This window comes from Phascolarctos cinereus, unplaced genomic scaffold (assembly GCF_003287225.1).
Source record: "Phascolarctos cinereus isolate Bilbo 61053 unplaced genomic scaffold, phaCin_HiC Scaffold_726;HRSCAF=1367, whole genome shotgun sequence".
Taxonomy (NCBI): domain Eukaryota; kingdom Metazoa; phylum Chordata; class Mammalia; order Diprotodontia; family Phascolarctidae; genus Phascolarctos; species Phascolarctos cinereus.
This window is the reverse complement of record NW_027556098.1, coordinates 34307774-34326883: the sequence shown is the minus strand read 5'-3', so window position 1 is coordinate 34326883 and position 19110 is coordinate 34307774. Positions and strand designations below refer to the sequence as shown.

The 19110-nt window shown below is 39.8% G+C and overlaps 1 protein-coding gene across 1 annotated transcript in view; it reads left to right on the top strand.

Moving 5' to 3' along the window:
• Positions 1–19110, top strand: part of CRACDL (CRACD like) — a 97791-nt gene that overhangs the window by 61343 nt on the left and 17338 nt on the right. Inside the window, 3 exon segments of the mRNA XM_078146373.1 lie at positions 16083–16273; positions 18483–18630; positions 18941–19084. Of these exon segments, the coding sequence (XP_078002499.1) occupies positions 16083–16273; positions 18483–18630; positions 18941–19083 (482 nt within the window). The 3' untranslated portion in view covers position 19084.

The following is a 19110-nucleotide window of genomic DNA, read 5'->3' as shown; positions in this document are numbered from 1 at the left end:
AATGAAAGGCTTGGACAAGATTTTCTAGGCTCTCTCTATTCTAAATCCTCTGCAGAAGGTTTCCATTACAGATTTTCTGAATGCCCAGACCAAATATGCTGTACTGGTTGTTTCTATTTCTATCCAAAAAGTCTATCTTTCTTAATTCCATAGGATGGTTTTAGGAATGAATGAGTTAACATTTTTAAAATATTGCGAGCTTCTGGGATGATGCTGCCTAGAGAACAATCTTCTTTTCATAAGCAAAAACACCTGAGATTGTCTAAAGACAATAGCACACTGCAGGCTAGGCTCAGAACCACTGTCCCTTCAGTGCCAGGATGCCTTTTTGTGTGTGTGGCTAGACTGAAATTAATAAGCTCTGCTTTTAGGGATGCATAAGCAGTAGCTAATGAAATTCTCTGAAGCTTTTCATAGCAGTTATAGTGAGTCATTCTAAAAGCAGGATGGAGTGGGGGAGGGGTAATCACTCAGTATGAATATAATCTTAGCATTGACATTCATCCCTGCACGAACTAAAATTGAAAGCGACCTCTTAGACATCTGGAATGTACACAAATGAGGATATCCTTGCTTTAATTGCGACACTGAGAAAGAGGCTGCAGAACCTTAAGATGTTTGACATTTATTTCTTTATCCATGACCTTCTCTTTAGAAGTCTCCAATCATTATGTTAACTTGGATGGTTGATTTGTGGACCAAATATCCACAGCTTGTGTGATAGACCAAGAGCTATATTTTAAATATTGCTGGGAGAACAGTGGATAATGAACAGCTTAGCTAAGAAACATAGAAAAAGGGCACCTTTTCTATCAATTCATTGGTAGCACTGAGACCAGAGGAAAGTTGAGGATTAAGAAGAATCTCATGATAAAGATGTAGGCTAACTCAAGAGCTTTGGACATGCAAGGTGATTTTCATTTTGACAGGCAAAGCACAAAATCTGCATGTAGGATATCTTCCCTCTTTCTCTATTTGCTGTTGTTCTTACTGCTCAGGCATACCAACTTAGGAGCTAGGACAGATGGTCACTCCCTCTGTGGTATCTACTATTTCTAGCCCTCTTGCAGCCTACTGCCCACAAACCTGAGCCAATGGATTTGGACCACTTGAACTCTGGGTAACTCAGTTCAACATAGGTGACCCAGCAGGCATCCCTCCTCCCCCACTAAAGTGATAGTAATTCATACATAGCACCTTCCACAGAAACAGGATTAGTCATTGTAGCTGGGGACAATTCAGATGGTAAGAGTTTAATAACTGCATTGTTGATTTTTTTTCCAGAAAGTTCTAATTATTGCTCTTTATTATCCAGTATAGTGTTGGTCCCTTGGGGTGCTACGCAAGATACAGGGGGTCTCAATCCCCTTAACCCTCTTGTGGGGGGAGGAGTGGGATCTGCATTCTGGGGGGTGGGGTGTCAGGGAGAGGGGCCTGCAATTTTTTGGGGACGATGCAATTGGGGTTAAGTGACTTGCCCAGAGTCACACAGCTAGTAAGTGTAAAGGTGCCTGCCTTTTAAAGTTAGATGGCTGCCTAAGCTCAGCCGAGTGCCTCAGATAGGGAAGATGGTAATGTCTCAAGCTATTTCGTCTGTTCCCACTCTTTTTGTTGTCTTTTCAGTCGTCCTACTCTTTGTGACCTCATTTGGGGTTTTTACAGCAAAGATACTGGAGGAATCCTTCTCCAAGTCATTTTACAGATGAAAAATACCAAGATTAAGTGACTTGTCCAAGGTCACAGAGCTAGTAAATGTCTGAGGCTGGACTTAAACTCATGAAGATGTGCCTTTCTGATTCTAAGACCAGTGCTCTATCCACTGATGCCCTATTCCCATTCTACATTTCCCCCCTCAAAATAAATAAACCTCTTTTCTTTTTTTTTCCTTTTTCTTTCTCTTCTTGAAGCTTTCCTTAAACAGGGGGGAAAACTTTTAGTTGAGAGGGAAATGCATGGGCAAGAAATGTTTGAGAGGTGAGGAGTGCAATGGAATATATGGGATGCTTATGATAAAGACTATGCTAGAAGAATTTCTAGGAGAAAATTTTAATATAAGAGAGTGTTAGCATACAGAATTTGGTCTAGTGTTCTGGGAAGACTAGAGGGAAATTGGACGGTGGCAGAAGAAATTTAAGGGATCTAATCAGAGCCTTAACTAGGAATTCTACCACTTAGAACAAAGAGAGAGGAAGCCTGAGATAAGACCATGAGGCCAGAGAAGGATTCATTTGGGGGTGCTGTAAGGCCTCAGGACCTTCTTTTCTGGGGCACACCAGCCTTCAAGTTCATTTCACCCTATGGGGCTTTTCTGTGAGCTCTTATTTGTAGTTGGCTTTCCTGGGAAAGGAGATAGCTTGTCCCCTCAGGAATTTTGGCCTGTGTCCCCACTCCCACCCGTTGTTCTGTATGCAACATTAGGGGTCCCAGGTGACAGACATGGTGAGTGGACATGTAGGCCTGCAAGCCACTGGCTTGAGGACCAGGAGGGGTCCAGCCTTTAGGGATGGAGGCCAAGCCTGAAGAAGAGACTGGAGTGACTGGGGTAGTTGCCAAGAATGAATGTGTCATTCTGGTAGCTGGGAACTGTCTGTTCTGTAAATCCTGACCACCATCACCCCCCTTTTCCTTTTTTCAGACTCTTCTGACCTCTCTCTGGTTGCTATGGCAACCCCTCTCTTGCCGAGGTAGCTTGGCAGATAGGTATTCTTAGGCAGATAGATGTTACTGAAGCTTTTAAAGCAATTCTACACATCTCTTCCACTTGCCTTGAGCGCTGGAAGGTGGGTAACTTGAAGAAATGGATTTAGCTGCAGAAGCCAGTGCCTTTGCCTAAGGCATGCTGAGAGCTAAAGCAGAGAGTGCTTTATGATGATAATGGTTCTCCCACCGTAGTCTGGTGCCCTCAACTGTACGGTTCACTTGCAGAAGCCTAGCTGATAAGGTTTAACAGACTATAAACTTTAAGGAAGTTAATTACCTGCAATATAAAAGTGAATTACCATTGTAAATTACTGTCCAGAAAATAAACATCAGTTTACTGAGATTTTGGCTCCAAAAAAACTGTACCTGGTGAGATATGTGTGTAAAAAGGAAGTATTCTTCGAATTATGCAGCTCGAAGAGAAATAGAGAAAAGTAACTTTTAAAGTATTTAAGAATAGACCCTAGGGCCTAGCAGGGGTAGTGTTTGGGAAACAAAACGACTATGCCCTTTGAGGTCTGGCTGGTTTTTTGCATTTGATGCCAGTAACTAAATTATCTCTGATTACCAGCTAGCTAGTAATAGTATAACTGGCTCCTATAAATTCCAGTAATTGGGACAAGACCCCACTTGCCTAATTCTAATTCTAGAACTGGCAACAAGCTGGAGATTTTTTCAGGGAATAGGTAGTCAGGAATAGGGTAGGCAGCAGTCAGGACTGGGAAAGTCTGGCCAGATGGGAGTCTGGGGGAAATTAATGGGAAACAGAGGGCAGAGCTGGCTAACAAAAAGGTCAAGGTGTCAGTGCTGATTTAAAGACCAGGGTGACCAGTTCAGTTGTCTAGATTTGAAGACAGTGGCTATCTCTTGAAATTTCATGTTCTGGGAGAGCCTTCAACAGGAAATACCTTCCCAAGCTGATTTGCTTGAGGATTGTTAACTAGTAGTCCCATAGTCTACACCAAATAGCACCCTTCACTCTCTCAACCTCCTCCCTTCAAGAAGGATAAAGGAGCAAGAAAAGGGGAAAGTAGGGATAAAAAGGGAAAAGAAGGAAAAATGCTAGGAATTTTTTTTTAAAGATTTCAGTGGTAGGCATGACAAAATCCAGATGGCAACAGGGTAACATGGTACTGTGGGAAAAGCATTGGCTCCCACCTCTGACACTACCCATGTGAGCTTGGGCAACTCACTTAACTTTCAGGGGTCTAAGTATAGTGATATATAAAATAAAGAGATTGAACAGAATGGTCTTTGAGGTACCTCTGAGTCCTAGATACATGGTCCCATGACCTCTGATTCTGAAAATGGATTAAATTGCCAAGAGGAACTGGAGGAAGTGGAACAACCGGAATAGTAGAGACGTGGTAGGGAAAGAGCAAAACAGGAAGGAATGTGCCCCACACTGTGCTGAGTATTTTACAAATATTATCTCACTTGATCCTCACAACAACAATAGGAGGTATTGTTAACTTCATTTGACAGATGTGCGCTTGCCCAGAATCACACCGCTAAATCCTCCCATTTGAAAATATTCCACTGTTTCTTCTTTCTTCCATAGGACTTGCCCAAGGTCCCTGGGCTCATTATTAAGCAGCAGAACCAAGATTAGGTCTTTAAAACACCTGGACTAATTCTTTTTCATAGGTCTAGGGGAGTCTAGCCTGAAGCCCAGACAATACTTGATGACTGTAATGGTTGTTCTTGGTGTCCTTATGTTGTTTCAGCCATGTCTGGCTCTGCATGACCTCATTTGGCATGGGTTCTTGGCAAAGATACTAGAGCAGTTTGCCATGTCCTTCTCCAGCTCATTTTACAGATGAGGAAACTGAGGCAAACAGGGTGAAGGGACTTGCCCAGGGTCACACAGCTAGTCAGTGTCTAAGATTGGATTTGAACTCAGGAAGAGGAGTCTTCCTGACTCCAGGCCCAGCATGCTATCTACTGTGCCACCTAGCTTCACATGAGCACACACACACATTTTTCAATATATGTAAAATATTATATGATATATACATACTATATATATATATATATATGCATTTATATGTGTATGTATATATGCATGCACATACATATTATATCAACCTTTCTCACAGCATTTTCTTAACATTTCTACATTAAATTACTTTCACTGGTGGAAACTATTACTGGGAGAGGTTGAGCTGACCAGCTTTGATAAACTTAAAGCATTCTCCTTTACTTTAGATATTCACCAAAATAAACCATACATTTTTAGGCTTTAATCAACAACAACAACAACAAAAATTAATTTCATTTCTTCTCCTCTAAAAATTAAAAAAAACCAACTTTGGCTTTTCATAAATTATGCCATAATGAGTCATATTTTGTAATGATTTTTCTAAATGGAAAACTGATTAAAATATCTTTTTCTTCTGGTTCATTTTAAGTCTTCTATTGAATAAGAAAAGCACCAGATAAATATACACACAAACACATGATAACAAAATCTGAAGGAATTTAATCTACCAAGATACACGTGGAAGTTCAGTCTTTTCTGACTCCTCCTGACCCCATTTGGCATTTTCTGGGCAAAGATACTGGAGTGATTTGCCATTCTTTCTCCAGAATATTTTACAAATAAGGAAGCTGAAGCAAACGGGATGAAGTAACTTTCCCAGGGTCACACAGCTAGTAAGTATCTGAGGCTGGATTTGAACTTAGGTCTTCCTGACTCCAGGCCCGACATTCTATTCACTATATCACCAACTGCCCTTCAGTTTCTGAGTGTAACCCACCTGTTTGTGCGGATGGCTTTTTATTTGGTTTGACCACAAAGCATTTTTTCCTGTGAAGTGTGTGAAGTCACTTGCCTAGGGTCACACAGTAGTAAGTTTCTGAGATCAGATTTGAACTCAAGAAAACTAGTCTTCATGCCTCCAGGCCTGGTGCTCTATTTGCTGCTGCTCCACCCAGCCGCTCCACATGGGATTTAAATAAGTATAATTACAAACATTCTTTAAAGAAATAGACATAAATTAGAAAAATGTTAATTGCTCATGTGTAATAAAAGAAAATATAATGCTAATTATAATAGTGCTAAATTAACTTACTTATTTAATGAGATACCAAACTACCAAAACATTATAGAGCAGGCAAAAATTATTAAAATTTACCTGGAGAAACTAACAGTTAAGAATTTCAAGGGAAATAATAAAAGAGTGAGAAAGAAGGGAATCTAGAAGTATTAAATCTCAAACTATCCTACAAGCGAGGAATCAATCCTACCTCCACCACTTGTGGGACCTTGGACGTATCACCTAATCTCCTCAGTGTCCCCATCTAGAAAACAAAGGAAGGCATTAGATGGCCTCTTAGGTCCCTTCCAATATTATAATCTGTGATCTTAGGATTCCGAGTTGGGATAAAAAAAGAAGTATGAGGAAAACAGGCATAAATTATTTCTGGTTTATGATTAGAAAAGGAAATCATCTTATGTGTATCCCTTATTAAAAAAAGAAAGAAAGATTAATTATGGCCTACAGCACAGCTTGGTAACAGAACTTATTAAAATCACTGTCCATACTGGCTTGAGGAACTCTTTAGGATGGGAAATAGAAACAGCAGGGGAAACAGAAAGTTATAGAGCTTCAGAGGTATGAGTGAGAAGATAAATTGGATTGAGACATGGGAGGGAGAACAGTAATTAGAAAAGGCAAGTAGGTCAAGGGATACTAGAGATTATTCCATTGCTGAGGGGGAAGTGAAATGGATGAGAAAGGCAGGTTGATAATGAAAGAAATGGACTCCCTTCAGTTGGTTTTCATTCCCCGACTGACAACAACCTTATTCAAAAATATAATGTGGAAAATATAACCTGTCGTTTCTAAATGGAACAGAAAGGATCTTCTTGGCGTCAAAGTTCTAACTTGATACTCTGAATGATCCATGATTTCATCTTTGTGGATACTTTTCATGGGTCCACACCTCAAACCCTTTTTATTTCTTTTGAAATAAATTGTTCAGTTGTTTTCAGTTGTGTATTACTCTTCATGACTTTATTTGGGGTTTTCTTGGCAAAGATATTGGAGTGGTTTACCATTTACTTCTCTAACTCATTTTACAGAGGAGGAAACTAAGTCAAACAGGATTAGATGACTTGTCCACGGTCACACAGCTAACAAGTGTCTGAGGCTGGATTTGAACTCAGAAAGATGAGTTTTCCTGACTCTAGGCCTGGCAGTCTATCCACTGTGCCACCTACCTGAAATAAATAATGGCCTAAAATCATTTCTGTGCTTTGCTGCCTGGTCTTAGGATGACAGACACACACAGAGACTGCCATCAGGTCTATTCTGAAAGCCTTTCCAACGTAGTAGGACAGAGCAAAATTCATATTCTTTTAGTGTAGCCTTCAAGAGCTTAAAATCAACTGAATTCCACAATGAGACATCAGCCTAGGACTTATTAGGGGGAAGAACACTAAATTAGGCCTGAATTTCAAAAGAATATTAGTAGGACTTAAAAAATAAAAAGGCAAATCCAAGTGTCTGGGTCTTCAGCAATATTTTAAAACCTGTGTGGCTTAGGTATGGTATACTAATATAATGTTAGCATAGTGGACTTTTGTGATAGACTGAATTTTCCACTGGCAAAATACAGCACCAAACCACTCTGGCTTTACTGCTACCCAAGTATTCCTAATAAAGAGGCAGTTAGGTGGCACAGTGGTTAGAGTGCTGGGTCTCAAAACAGGGAGATTTCCTGAGTTCAGATCTGGCCTCAGAAACTTACTATCTGTGTAACCCTGGGCAAGTCCTTTCACCCAGTTTGCCTCAGTTTCCTCATCTGTAAAATGAGCTGGAGAAGGAAATGGCAAGCCGCTCCAGTATCTTTTCCAGGAACACCCAAATGGGGTCACAAAGAGTCAGCCATGACTGAAAATGACTAAATAACAACTTAGGAACTGAAGGGCCCAAAGACCTGGGACATCGCTTTTTCATCCTTTTAAGAGATGCATCACAAAAGAGAAATCACAAGTACTTTTTTTTATAGCAATTTACAGCATTAAGAGAACAGTCCTTGAATTAATCCAAAGATGGTTAAAAAAAAACTTATGCAAGAAATTTAAAGATATTTTCCTAAATAGAGCCTAGATTTTTTTATTATACTGCAGTCTGTAATAACTTTGCCAACTATGTTTTATGTAATTCCATTTATAAAAACTGAAACAAAAAAAGCCTATCATTTATCCATTTTTAACCATCAACTTGTCATGTGACCAAGTTTACTCTACAAGGAATAAGGGTCTATGTTTTCATTGATATCGTTAACTTCTGGATGAGAAAACTCCCTCTACCAATGGAAGTACTCTGAAAAATGAATTTTGAGATACTATTCATTGAAGTTAGATAAAAAGTTATCTTTCCCCAAAAATGTTGAAACACTAAGAATGTGCTCTGAATTGGTGACCGTGGCAATAGTCATCACATTATCAACAGGTTTCTCTCTCTCTTCTGTGCCAACTTATAGAAAAGAGGTCTTCTTAAAAGTCCTATTTTCTTAGGTAGGGCAAAGGAAATGATAGTGGTTTACAGGGGAAAGTAGATTACTATTCAATCAGAATCATAGCACTGTCTTGCTTTCCAAGTATTGGTTGTTTTCCACTGAAAGATCTTTGTCTTGAAAAGTAATGAAGCCTAGTTTTCTCAAGTTATTCATTGTGAAAGAGGAAGCCACAGCTTGAGAATGAATTCTAAGGGGTGAAAAGAAGATTGAAATCTGAAATAACTGTCATCAACCAAGAGGGCCAAACTGCAAAGTTAGCTGGTTCAGACCTCAGGAAGACAACTGAATGTCTTTAAAAATATTTCACTCTGAGGACTGGCCACACTGATTTTTTCAGTTCTTGTGAGATACTAGCTTGGTCCGAATGGAAATGGTGCCATTGAAAATCTGAGTGTATGGGGGTAGCTAGGTGGCAGTGGATAGAGCTCCAACCCTGGATTCAGGAGGACCTGAGTTCAAATTCTACCTCAGACACGTAACAGTTACTAGCTGTGTGACCCTGGGCAAGTTACTTAACCCCATTGCCTAGCCAAAAGAAAAAAAGAAAATCTGAGTGTATAGGCCTTGATGTTGGATTTTGTGTACTGCAGTCAAAATTTTACTTGTGTTTATTTTTTTTAATTATATGCAAAATGGATTAGTCACAACAGATAGTTGGAAGCTGCTTCTTGAAAAAAAATGTGTAGCTGAAGCTCTCCAGTTTTTATATACTTGTGTGGTACAAAATATTGGTGCTTGTTAGCAGTTTTGGCATATCTTCCAAGATAGCCATCAGTTTGGACAGGCAGAAAAAGGAAAAGACTTTTTATAAATGTATTGAGGAGAGATGAGATTTTGACCTGCCTTGTACCTAGTTCCATGGATCTGTGAGGCAGCATATAGAAGGGAGCTTCATCTAACCCAAAATATACATTTCATCCTGGGGCACTGTAAATAGAGTTGTAGTGGAACACTTGCTGATTGCTACTGGTTTCAGTCGGGTCTGATTCTTTGTGACCCCATTTGGGGTTTTCTTGGCAAAGATACAGGAGTGGTTTGCCATTTCCTTTTCCAGCTCATTTTCCAGATGAGGAAACTGAGGAAACAGGGTTAAGTGACTTGCCCAGGGTCACACAGCTAGGAAATGTCTGAGGCAAGATTTGAACTCCAGAAGTTTTCCTCATTCCAGGCTTGGCACCACTGTACCACCAGTATATATAAAATCATCCTCATATTAATGAAGTCACAACACATAAGGATATGTAGCATATCTATACAGAATGCATCTTGTACAATAGAGGTGACAAACTTACAGTCTGAAGGCTAGTGTAGCACAAACCAAATTAAAGTGTAATTAGGAAATGTTTAACAAAATAAATAAAAGTATAATAAAATATAGATCATGTTAATTTATGGTTTTCTAAGTCAGCTATGGCTGCAGGGATCCATTTCTATTCGAGTTTGACAACACTGTTGCAATATACTTATACATGTATACATATGAATATATGTATATGTATATACACATATGTAAGTATATTTCTGTGTATGTGTGTGTGTGTACATACCAGCAAGGTGGTATGGTGGAAAGCACTGGACTTGGAGTCAGAAAGACCTGATTTCAAGTACTACCAGAGAGACTTTGCTAGCTATAGATCCTGGGCAAGTCACTTAACCTCTTTCTGCCTCAGTTTCCTCATCTATAAAACTGGGATAATGATAGCACCTATATCACAGGTGCAACTTTAAAAACATTATAAGTATGCTTGCTTTCTCTCTCCGTATGTAAACATATATATGGAGAAAGAAGTCTATATTATATGTGTATTATAGAATGTTATATATTACATTTGGAGAGTGAAATATATGCATATATGGACATTTCTATCTATATATTTCTATATACACACATATACATATGTGCATATACACATACGTACATATATCTATATGGACTGAAAGAGTACATGCCCACAATTAGATCTTTAAGACTGCAAATCATTGCACATAGGTCTTCTCATTGGCTCCTGACAACCCTCTGAGATAGATGTTAATACATATATATGTGTATGTGTATCTTCATTTGACACAGACACACACACACACACACACACACACACACACAGAGAACGAGAGAAAGTAACACACATACACATATCCAGATACTTCTTTTCATTTCAGCAAGACTATTTTGGCTATCTGGATCTTCACTTTGTCCTTCCAGTGAAGGCATTTGTTCAAATGTAGCAAATACAGGGTCGGTCTCCTGTTCAGGAATAAACTGTCTTGCCTTGTACAGCTACATCTGACATCTTGTTTAAAATCTGTTTAAAAATCTGTTTAAAAATTATTTTTGAGAAATACATCATCAGATATATCCACAGGAAACTGAAGGTAGTTTTAGGGACAGTATCTAGGCAACAATAGGTAAAGAATAAAATATTTTCCACCTGTAAAAAAAAATGGTGTTGTATGAATTAACGTAAGCATAATGGATCACATGAAAGCTTTTCAGATACTTGAAAACAGTTATGTTCCCCTGAAACCTGTTCTTTAAGCTTAAAATTGCCACTTTCTTCAATTAATCTTTATGTGTTTCAAGGCCTCTGACTCTTCTAAAGACCCTTTTCTAGACAAGTTCATCAATGTTGTCCCAAAAATGTGGCACTGAGAACTACAGGAAATATCCCAGATGTGACCCACCTAGGACAGATGATAGCAGGACAGTATCACTTTTCCCCTTTTATATACTATGCCTCCACTCATGGAACCAAACATTGGATTGTGTCTGTTGTCTGCTGTATCACACTTGTTGACGTATATTAAGATAACAATGTAATTAAAATCCCCAGATTTTCTTCACTTCATTTGGTGTATCTTCCTTATCCTGTACTTCTACAGCTGATTATTTTTAACCCAAATATAGGATTTTCTTTTTTTTTTTAAGGCAGTTGGGGTTAAGTGACATGCCCAGGGTCATGTAGCTAGTAAGTGTCAAGTGTTTGGTCTGAGGCCGGATTCGAATTCAGGTCCTCCTGACTCCAAGGCCAGCACTCTATCCGCTGTGCCACCTAGCTGCCCCTAAATATCGGATTTTCAAGGAGGCAGCTAAGTAGCTCAGTGGTTAGACTGCTAGGCTTGGAGTCAGGAAGACCTGAGTTCAAAACTAGCCTCAGACACTTAAGTAGCTGTGTGACTCTGGGCAAGTCACTTAACCTCAGTTTCCTCATCTGTAAAATGAGCTGGAGAAGGAAATGGTAAATCACTCCAGTATCTTTGCCAAGAAAATTCCATGGACACTATGGCCCATGGGGTCACAAAGAGGCAGAGATGACTGAATAACAACAAACAGGACTTTCAGTTTATTTCTACTTAATTATATTAGATTTGCTCTATTGTTCTGGCTTACTGATCTTTTCAGATGCCAGTTCTTCCATCTCATATATTAACTGCCTGTCTGTCCCAGCTTCACGTCATCTGCAAATGCAGTAAGCAGGCTATCTAATCCTTCATCCAGTCGTCAATAAAAATGTTAAACATAACAAGGCCAAGGAGAGAGCAGACATCATATTCTGCCAGCAACTTCCCCTTGATTGACCCTGAGCCATTAATTGATACTCTTTGGGTCTGGTTGGTCAATCAGTTCAGAATCCACTTAATTGTACATGCAACGAACAGTTCTCTCTAAAAGACTATCATAGAGGATTTTCTCAAATTCCTTGCTGAAATTCAGATATACTTTGTCTTTGAAATTCCCCTGATCTACCAGTCTAACAGACATACAAAAAAAAATTAGTTTGCCACTATTATAATTTGTCCTTGATGAGCCCATGCTAGTTCCTAGTGATTAGTACTTCCTTTATTTTAAAAAGGACTTAAAAATCATCCCCTATAATAATGCCTTTTAAAATTTTGCTAAGAATTAAGATCAAGCTTACCTTCCCATGGTTGGTAGAATTCACCTTCTCTCCCCTTTATCAGGGTAAAGTTTGCCTTTTCCCCCAGCATTGATCTTATCCTTTCTATTATCTTTCTTAGTCCAATATAGCTAAGACTAGCCCTTCTTGTTCTGCTTATCACTGATTGCAAGCCTCAGCTCATTTTGCCTAGCTTATTCTGGGCTATGGAGTTCTTGACATTCTCATAGAACCATGCCAAGTTTTTTTTTTATCTGTCTTCAGTAATCTGCTCTTGCTTCCATCTTCTATATATTTCTTTCCTTAATCTGAGGGGAAGGAACAAGCATTTATTACATGCCTACTATGTGCTAAGCATTATGCAAATATAATCTCATTTGATCTGTACCATAACCCAGGGAAGTAGATACTATTATTATTATCCCCATCTTATAGATGAGGAAACTGAGGCAGGCTGTGGTTATGTGATTTGCCCAGGGCCACACACAGATGGCAGATGTCTGAGGCTGAATTTGTACTCAGATCTTCTTTATTCTAGGCCTGGTACTCTATTCAATAGGCCCTATCTCAATTTTGTCCTGCGATTGGACTTTGATGGCTCTGGAAGAGAGAATGAGGTGGACAACTTTGTATAGTTCTGCCTCACTTAAATCCAATTCACAGGCAAATCAAGACATCATCTGTAATGTCCTTAGAACTCTTTGAAAACAAAAGACAAACAAAGCTACCTCTGGTAGAATTGAACAAATTCCCTGTATCTGTTCTGATTTCTTTAGACCGGTCCCCTTGTTTCCTTCAGAAGACTCCTTCATGTTTTTAGGTTTCTAGAGCATATCCCACCCTGCACCAACTTCTTTGTACAAATCCCACAGCTGAGTAGGAAACCTGGGTCTTATAACTCCCGAATCCAGTACTTTTCCTGTTCTACTTTAATGTCCCTAGAGGAGGACATGGTCCAAGGAAAAACTACCTGAGCTAAACCTAGAAAAAATTGCAACATGAATGGTCGATTCCTGGTACTCTCAGACTCCTGTTTCTGCTCCCTTTTCCTCTCTGTAACCCACCACACTCCTAATGCTTTTCTCTCCTTTCCCCTGCTCTCAGGAGAGTTTCTTATAAACTTATTCATGCTGATGAGAGGCAGTGTTGCCTTCATGTCAAGAAGATCTGAGTTCAAATCTCATTTCTGATAAATACTATGCCACCTGCACAAGTAAGTCACTGAAATTTTTCATGCCTTAGGTGTTGAACTCCTAGACACCCCAAATTGGAGGGCAGCTACCAATTTACATCTTTCCCTCATCATTAGTTCCCTGTCCTAAAGATGCCACAGATGGAAGAAACCTTAAAGATAATTTACCATAACCCCTTTGTTTTACAGATGAGGAAACTGAGGTCCAAAAAGCTTAAGTGAATGACAGGATTATAGATCTGGAACTGGAAAGTCCCTCAAAGGTCATATAGTCCAATCCCTTAATTTTACAAATGAGGCCCAAACCAAGGCCCAAAGAGATTAAATTTCTTGCCTAAGGTCTCATAGGTAGTAAGTGTCACAAATAGGATTTGAACCTTGTTCATTATCTGTAAAATCAACTGGAGAAGGAAATGACAAACCACTGCAGTGTCTTTGCCAAGAAAACCCCAGATGGGGTCATGAAGAGTTGGACATGATTGAAACAACTGAACAATCATAACAGGAGTTCTTAACCTAGGGTCCATGAATCTGTTTTGGCAGTGTATATAGAGTGCTAAGCCTGAAATCAAGAAGACTCATTTTCCTTGAGTTTAAATCTGGCCTCAGAAACTTACCAGCTATGTGACCCTCGGCAAATCCCTTAATCTTGTTTACCTCAGTTTCCTCATCTGTAAAATGAGCTGGAGAAGGAAATGGCAAACCTCTCCAGTCTCTCTGCCAAGAAAACCCTAAATGGGGTCATGAAGAGTCAGACATGACTGAAACAACTGAACAAGTATGTGTCAGGAGCTATGCTAGTACATATATTAGGTAAAAAAAAATCTATCCCGAGATCTTCTTTCACTAGGGCACCTAGTATCTCTATATGTTGTTGTTGTTGTTGTTGATGACTCATTTTTTCAGTTGTGTTCAACTCTTTGTGACCCCATTTTGGCAAAGATAATGGCATGGTTTTCTTGTTTTCTTCCTTCCTAAGACCAATGCCTCTTCTCCTTTAGTTTCTGTATTGCCTTCAGAGGAATAATCAAAATATGGATGTTATAAAGAAGGAACAATACAAGCTACCAAGGACTACCTCATCCTGGCCTTCATCACCTCTCTCCTAGATTATTGAGAAGGTTTACTTGGTCTCCCTGCCTCAAATCTCTCCCCACTCTGGTTCATACTGAAATAATTTTTCTTAAGTCCTGATTTTGACAGGGTAGGTGAATAGTAGGTAGAACACTGGGCCTGGAATCAGGAAGATTGAGTTCAAATCTGGCCTCAGACACTTACTAACTGTGTGACCCTGGGCAGGTCATTTAACCCTGTTCGCCTCAGTTTCCTCATCTGTGAGATGAGCTGGAGAAGGAACTGGCAAACCACTCCACTATCTCTTCCAAGGAAAGGTCAAATGGGATCATGAAGAGTCAGACGCAACTAAAAAATGACTGAACAACATGTTAAAGCAGATATATGGTCCACAAAGCCCTGGTTTCAAATCACAGGCTATTTTTTCAAGCTATTATTTCCTTGCTGCTTGGTTAGGAAACTAAATATGTCAACGTTGTCATTAAGAAACACTTTTTTAAAAAAGATATACTATGCTTATTAATTTTAAAAGCAAAAGGAACTTAGTGTGTACCTTAGATGTAGTAGGTTCTTAAAATACTTGTTTAATAAATGGTCTGTTAAATGTTAAAAAGCAACTGTGAGCAAAAAATGTCAAGTGCTTGGTAAAGATTTACTATCTTGGGAAAAACAGCATGGTGTAATCAGCGGGGGTGGGGAACCTGCAGCCTTGAGGCCACATGTGGCCTTCTAGGTCCTTGGGTGTAGCCTTTTGACTGAGTCCAAGTTTTACAGAACAAATTCTTTTATTAAGGGGATTTGTTCTGTGAAGTTTGGATTCTGTCAAAGGGGCACACTTGAGGACCTAGAGGGCCACATGTGGCCTTGAGGCCACAGGTTCCCCACCCCTGATGCAGTGGATCAAAAGACACTTTGAAGTCAAGAAGACCTGGGTTCAAAACCTGCCTCTGAGATTTACTGTGTGATCATGGACAAGTCACTCAAACTCTCATTAACCCTAAACAATCTTCTAAGACTGTAAGTTACTGAGAAGTTGCCAGTCTGTGTCAATAAAGGGAGTTTTTGTGGATAGAATTCTGAGCCAGAGTCAGGGGACCTAAGTTCAAACCCAGTCCCAGGAATTTACTAACCATGTGACCCTGAGAAAGTCACGTAACCATTGTGTTTCCTCAACTATAAAATGAGGATAATAATAGTACTTACTTCCCAGGGTTGTTGTGAGGCTCAGATGACATACTATTTGTAAAGGGAATGCTTGTTTCCTCTTTCCCTCCCTTCTGCCTTTTTCTTCCTTTCTTTTTTCCTTCCTCTATCCCTCCTGTCCTTCCTTCCTGACAAAATTACAGATCTAAGCCAAAAAAAAAAACAAACCCCAAAAAAGCCAGACAGTATATTTAAAATTTTGTGCTGATCCTAGAGGTAGTCACATCTCTCTCTCTCTCTCTTTCCATTCCAAATAGACTAACTTGATATCTTCATTGAATTTGATGTCTTTGATATCTTTGCATCTTAGAATAAAACAAAAAGCTACCTAAAATAAATTCACATGGGTCTCACCCCAAAGTCTCTCAAATCTTCCCAAAGCAATAATGATAGAGAGGGTGTTTATAGAGCAATGCAGCTCACGACAAAAGGTCAAATCAAAAAGGGTAGAGGACTTCTATCAAATAACCTTATGAATCCACCCACAGAGAAAAACATGCCATCCCCAGCATCAACCACTGGAGCCTCAGAGGGCCACTCACTGCCACCCTGGATTACTCTAGCCAGGCAGAAGCGTAGGGGCTCACGAGAACAGCAGCTGCGCAAGGAGGAAAAGCCTGAAACACCAGCCACAAAGTCGGACACAGAAAAGCCGAGTGGAGACCTGGATAGAAAAGAGGTACTTAGAAAAAGAACTTTTATCCTTTTCTTTTTGTTACTGTAGAAAAACAATGTGTATACCAGAGGTATTTTACCACAGTAAAAGCATGTAGGTTTGGTCACTTTTGATGCCTGAAGTGACGGGTGCTCAGTGATTCTGCAGGCATTGAAAGCATAGTATGGTAACTGAGTTACCAAATTATAGCACCCATTTTGATTAAAAAACAAAACAAAACAAAACAACCCACTGACTGTGGGAGATGGGCTCCGAAATCACAATGTGGCAACCAAGTTACTAAATTATAGTAGCCATTTTGATTTAAAAAAAAAAACCCAGAGCTCTGTGGGAAAGTTATGTGCTGATGCATGATTTGTAACTATGTTATATTTGGGGGGAAACCCACAAACCCGCCCCCTTTCTCTCAATGAGTCAGAGATCTGAGAGTGATTCACTTAGGCAAAAAGGAGTCAAATCTCTCACTGTCTCCCTGTTGCCTAGGCAACGACGCTTGGCATCTGGAGAAATGAAACAAGGTTAAAAATAACTTCTCAGTTTGACGCCTGGTGACAATGTCAACAGCTCCATTCTGGCTTCTTGCACTGTGATAAATGAGACCTGAATGCTCCTGGAGGCACAGGCTTCATGCTGGGGCCTCCGCTGAGAAGAGCTTCTGATTGGCTGCTGATTATTCCTTACACGTGGCTCCTGGGTTAGGAATTAGAGGTTCATTTTTGCATTCCGGAATGGAAGCTGTTCTTTCCAACCCAAGCAGCTGGGTTGGTTAGGGCTGATTTTCCCCTAATAGTCTCAAATTCGTTTCTGGGCTGACACATTGAGATAAGAAGCATTTGAAATTGTGTGTTAATGATAAGGTTGACAGATTCAGCAGGACCTGGTTCTATATTTCCACTTAAAATCTCAGATTGAGAAGTTGCCTGCAACCCAGGGGCACAATTATGAGGGTGTTTCAAAAATAAACGTGTAGATTATATAGACAAACATCTGTGATTTTTTTTCAGCCAAAGACAAAGATTTATTAAAGATCTGCCATATTGGCCAGACTCTTAAGGAATCTGAACATATGTGAGCTGTTTGCTAGATTCTTAAAGAATCTGAGCACCTTAATGGAGACAAGATGGACCTTAAATACAGAAAGACTGTGGGAGGGATCAAGGAGTGGCCAAGTAGTTTGGAGTGAACAGAACGCCAGGGACCTGACCACAAGGCCTAAGGAGAACGGAGTCTAGGATTAAGGGTGGGAAGTGGCCTGAGGCCATAGGGAGGTAAGACAATGGAGGGCTAGGCTAGGTTAAGGGTAACATATCTGTGATTTCTTAGCCTACTTTTGCAATAGCTGAGATTGTAGCTAGTTGTCCATTCAGTAGAGTGTGGTAGAAAAACATACAGGATTTGAGATCAGAATCTCCTGTATTCTGTCCTTATCACCTGTGTTACCTGTCACTTACCTTCTTGGGGCTTCAGTTTCCCATCTTTAAAATGAGGGAGATGGATTACATGACCTCTAAAATCTTTTCCTGCTATAAATCTGTGATACTAAGTTATCATGTATTTCTTCTAAAAATTCTAATTTTAAAATGAAGTATTTGCCACTGGAGTGAGCATGATGTGGCAAAAAAGTTAATGAATAATGATAGAATGTCACGAAAAAGGTGTAAGTCATTAACCTAAGCATTAAGTTCTGAAGGTCAGTGGAGTGGAAGAACAGTCAGAACAACAAGACTTTGTCACCCCTTACTGGCTGTGTGACCTTGGGAAAGTCACTTTCCCCTCTAAAATGAAGGGGATTGGATTAGATAAGTGATCTCTACGGTCTGAAGAGCTGACTTTTAAGTACCAGCTATCCAGGGAAAGCTATAGAAGGCTTATTTTATCCTGAGGAGGGGAACAGCATGTTTTCTACAATGATCCTGTCAGATTTGCTTGGATGCGGGGCAGGGGGAAGAGTGGAAAAGAGAAAAAGAGACAGACAGGAAAATTATTTAACCTCTCTATGCCTGAGGCAGAGCCCTGAAATTTATCTCTGAAGAAATAGATGGGTTGCCATTCATGTAAGGTAGAAAGGGTTCTGGCAAATAGGAGTCCTCCATGAAGAGGAAATCATAGGGTCCTTGTATATGGGTCCATATATGCATATATGTTGAGTTGCCCCATCTCTGGATCACAAGTGACATTATTAGTATTTGTCCCTTTTGTAATCTCTCCACAGGAGCGAATTAAGCAACAAGCCGACTTTGTCCGTAGCAAATCTTTTCTGGTGCAGCCAGCTAAAACTGCTGAAGAACAGAAGCCAAGAGCAAAGCTGCACCTCAAAGAAGGACTTCATCGAGGCATTTCACTTTCTCATCAGAACCTGGGTATGAAAAATTTCCCTAATATTATGAGAAAGGATGTGGGGGCTATTCTTGCAATTTTATTTCAAGCACTTCTGTCATCTAAGCACACTGATGTGCATTCAGGCATTCACACATGCTTCCCCCCTGCCCCCAAACAAAATAGTTTATGTGATCTGTCTGATGCTCTTCACAAGTATTGCTCGATACAAATAAAATTTATCTGAAGGAATTCGTGTCCCTGCAAGGACCTCCTTGGACATTGTCAAAGCAAAAGAAGTGGTTTGCAATGGTTTGGAAAGCTCCCCATTCAAGTATTTTTTTTCTTTTCCAGCAGCTCAATCTCAGGTGATGACTGAGAAAGAACTGAACCAGCTAAAGAGGGCCAGTTATTCCAGCGCAGATCAGCCATCCTGGATGGAACTTGCCAAAAAGAAGTCTCAAGCCTGGAGTGACATGCCCCAGATTATAAAATAGGGTGATTCATAGCTGATTTTTTTTTTA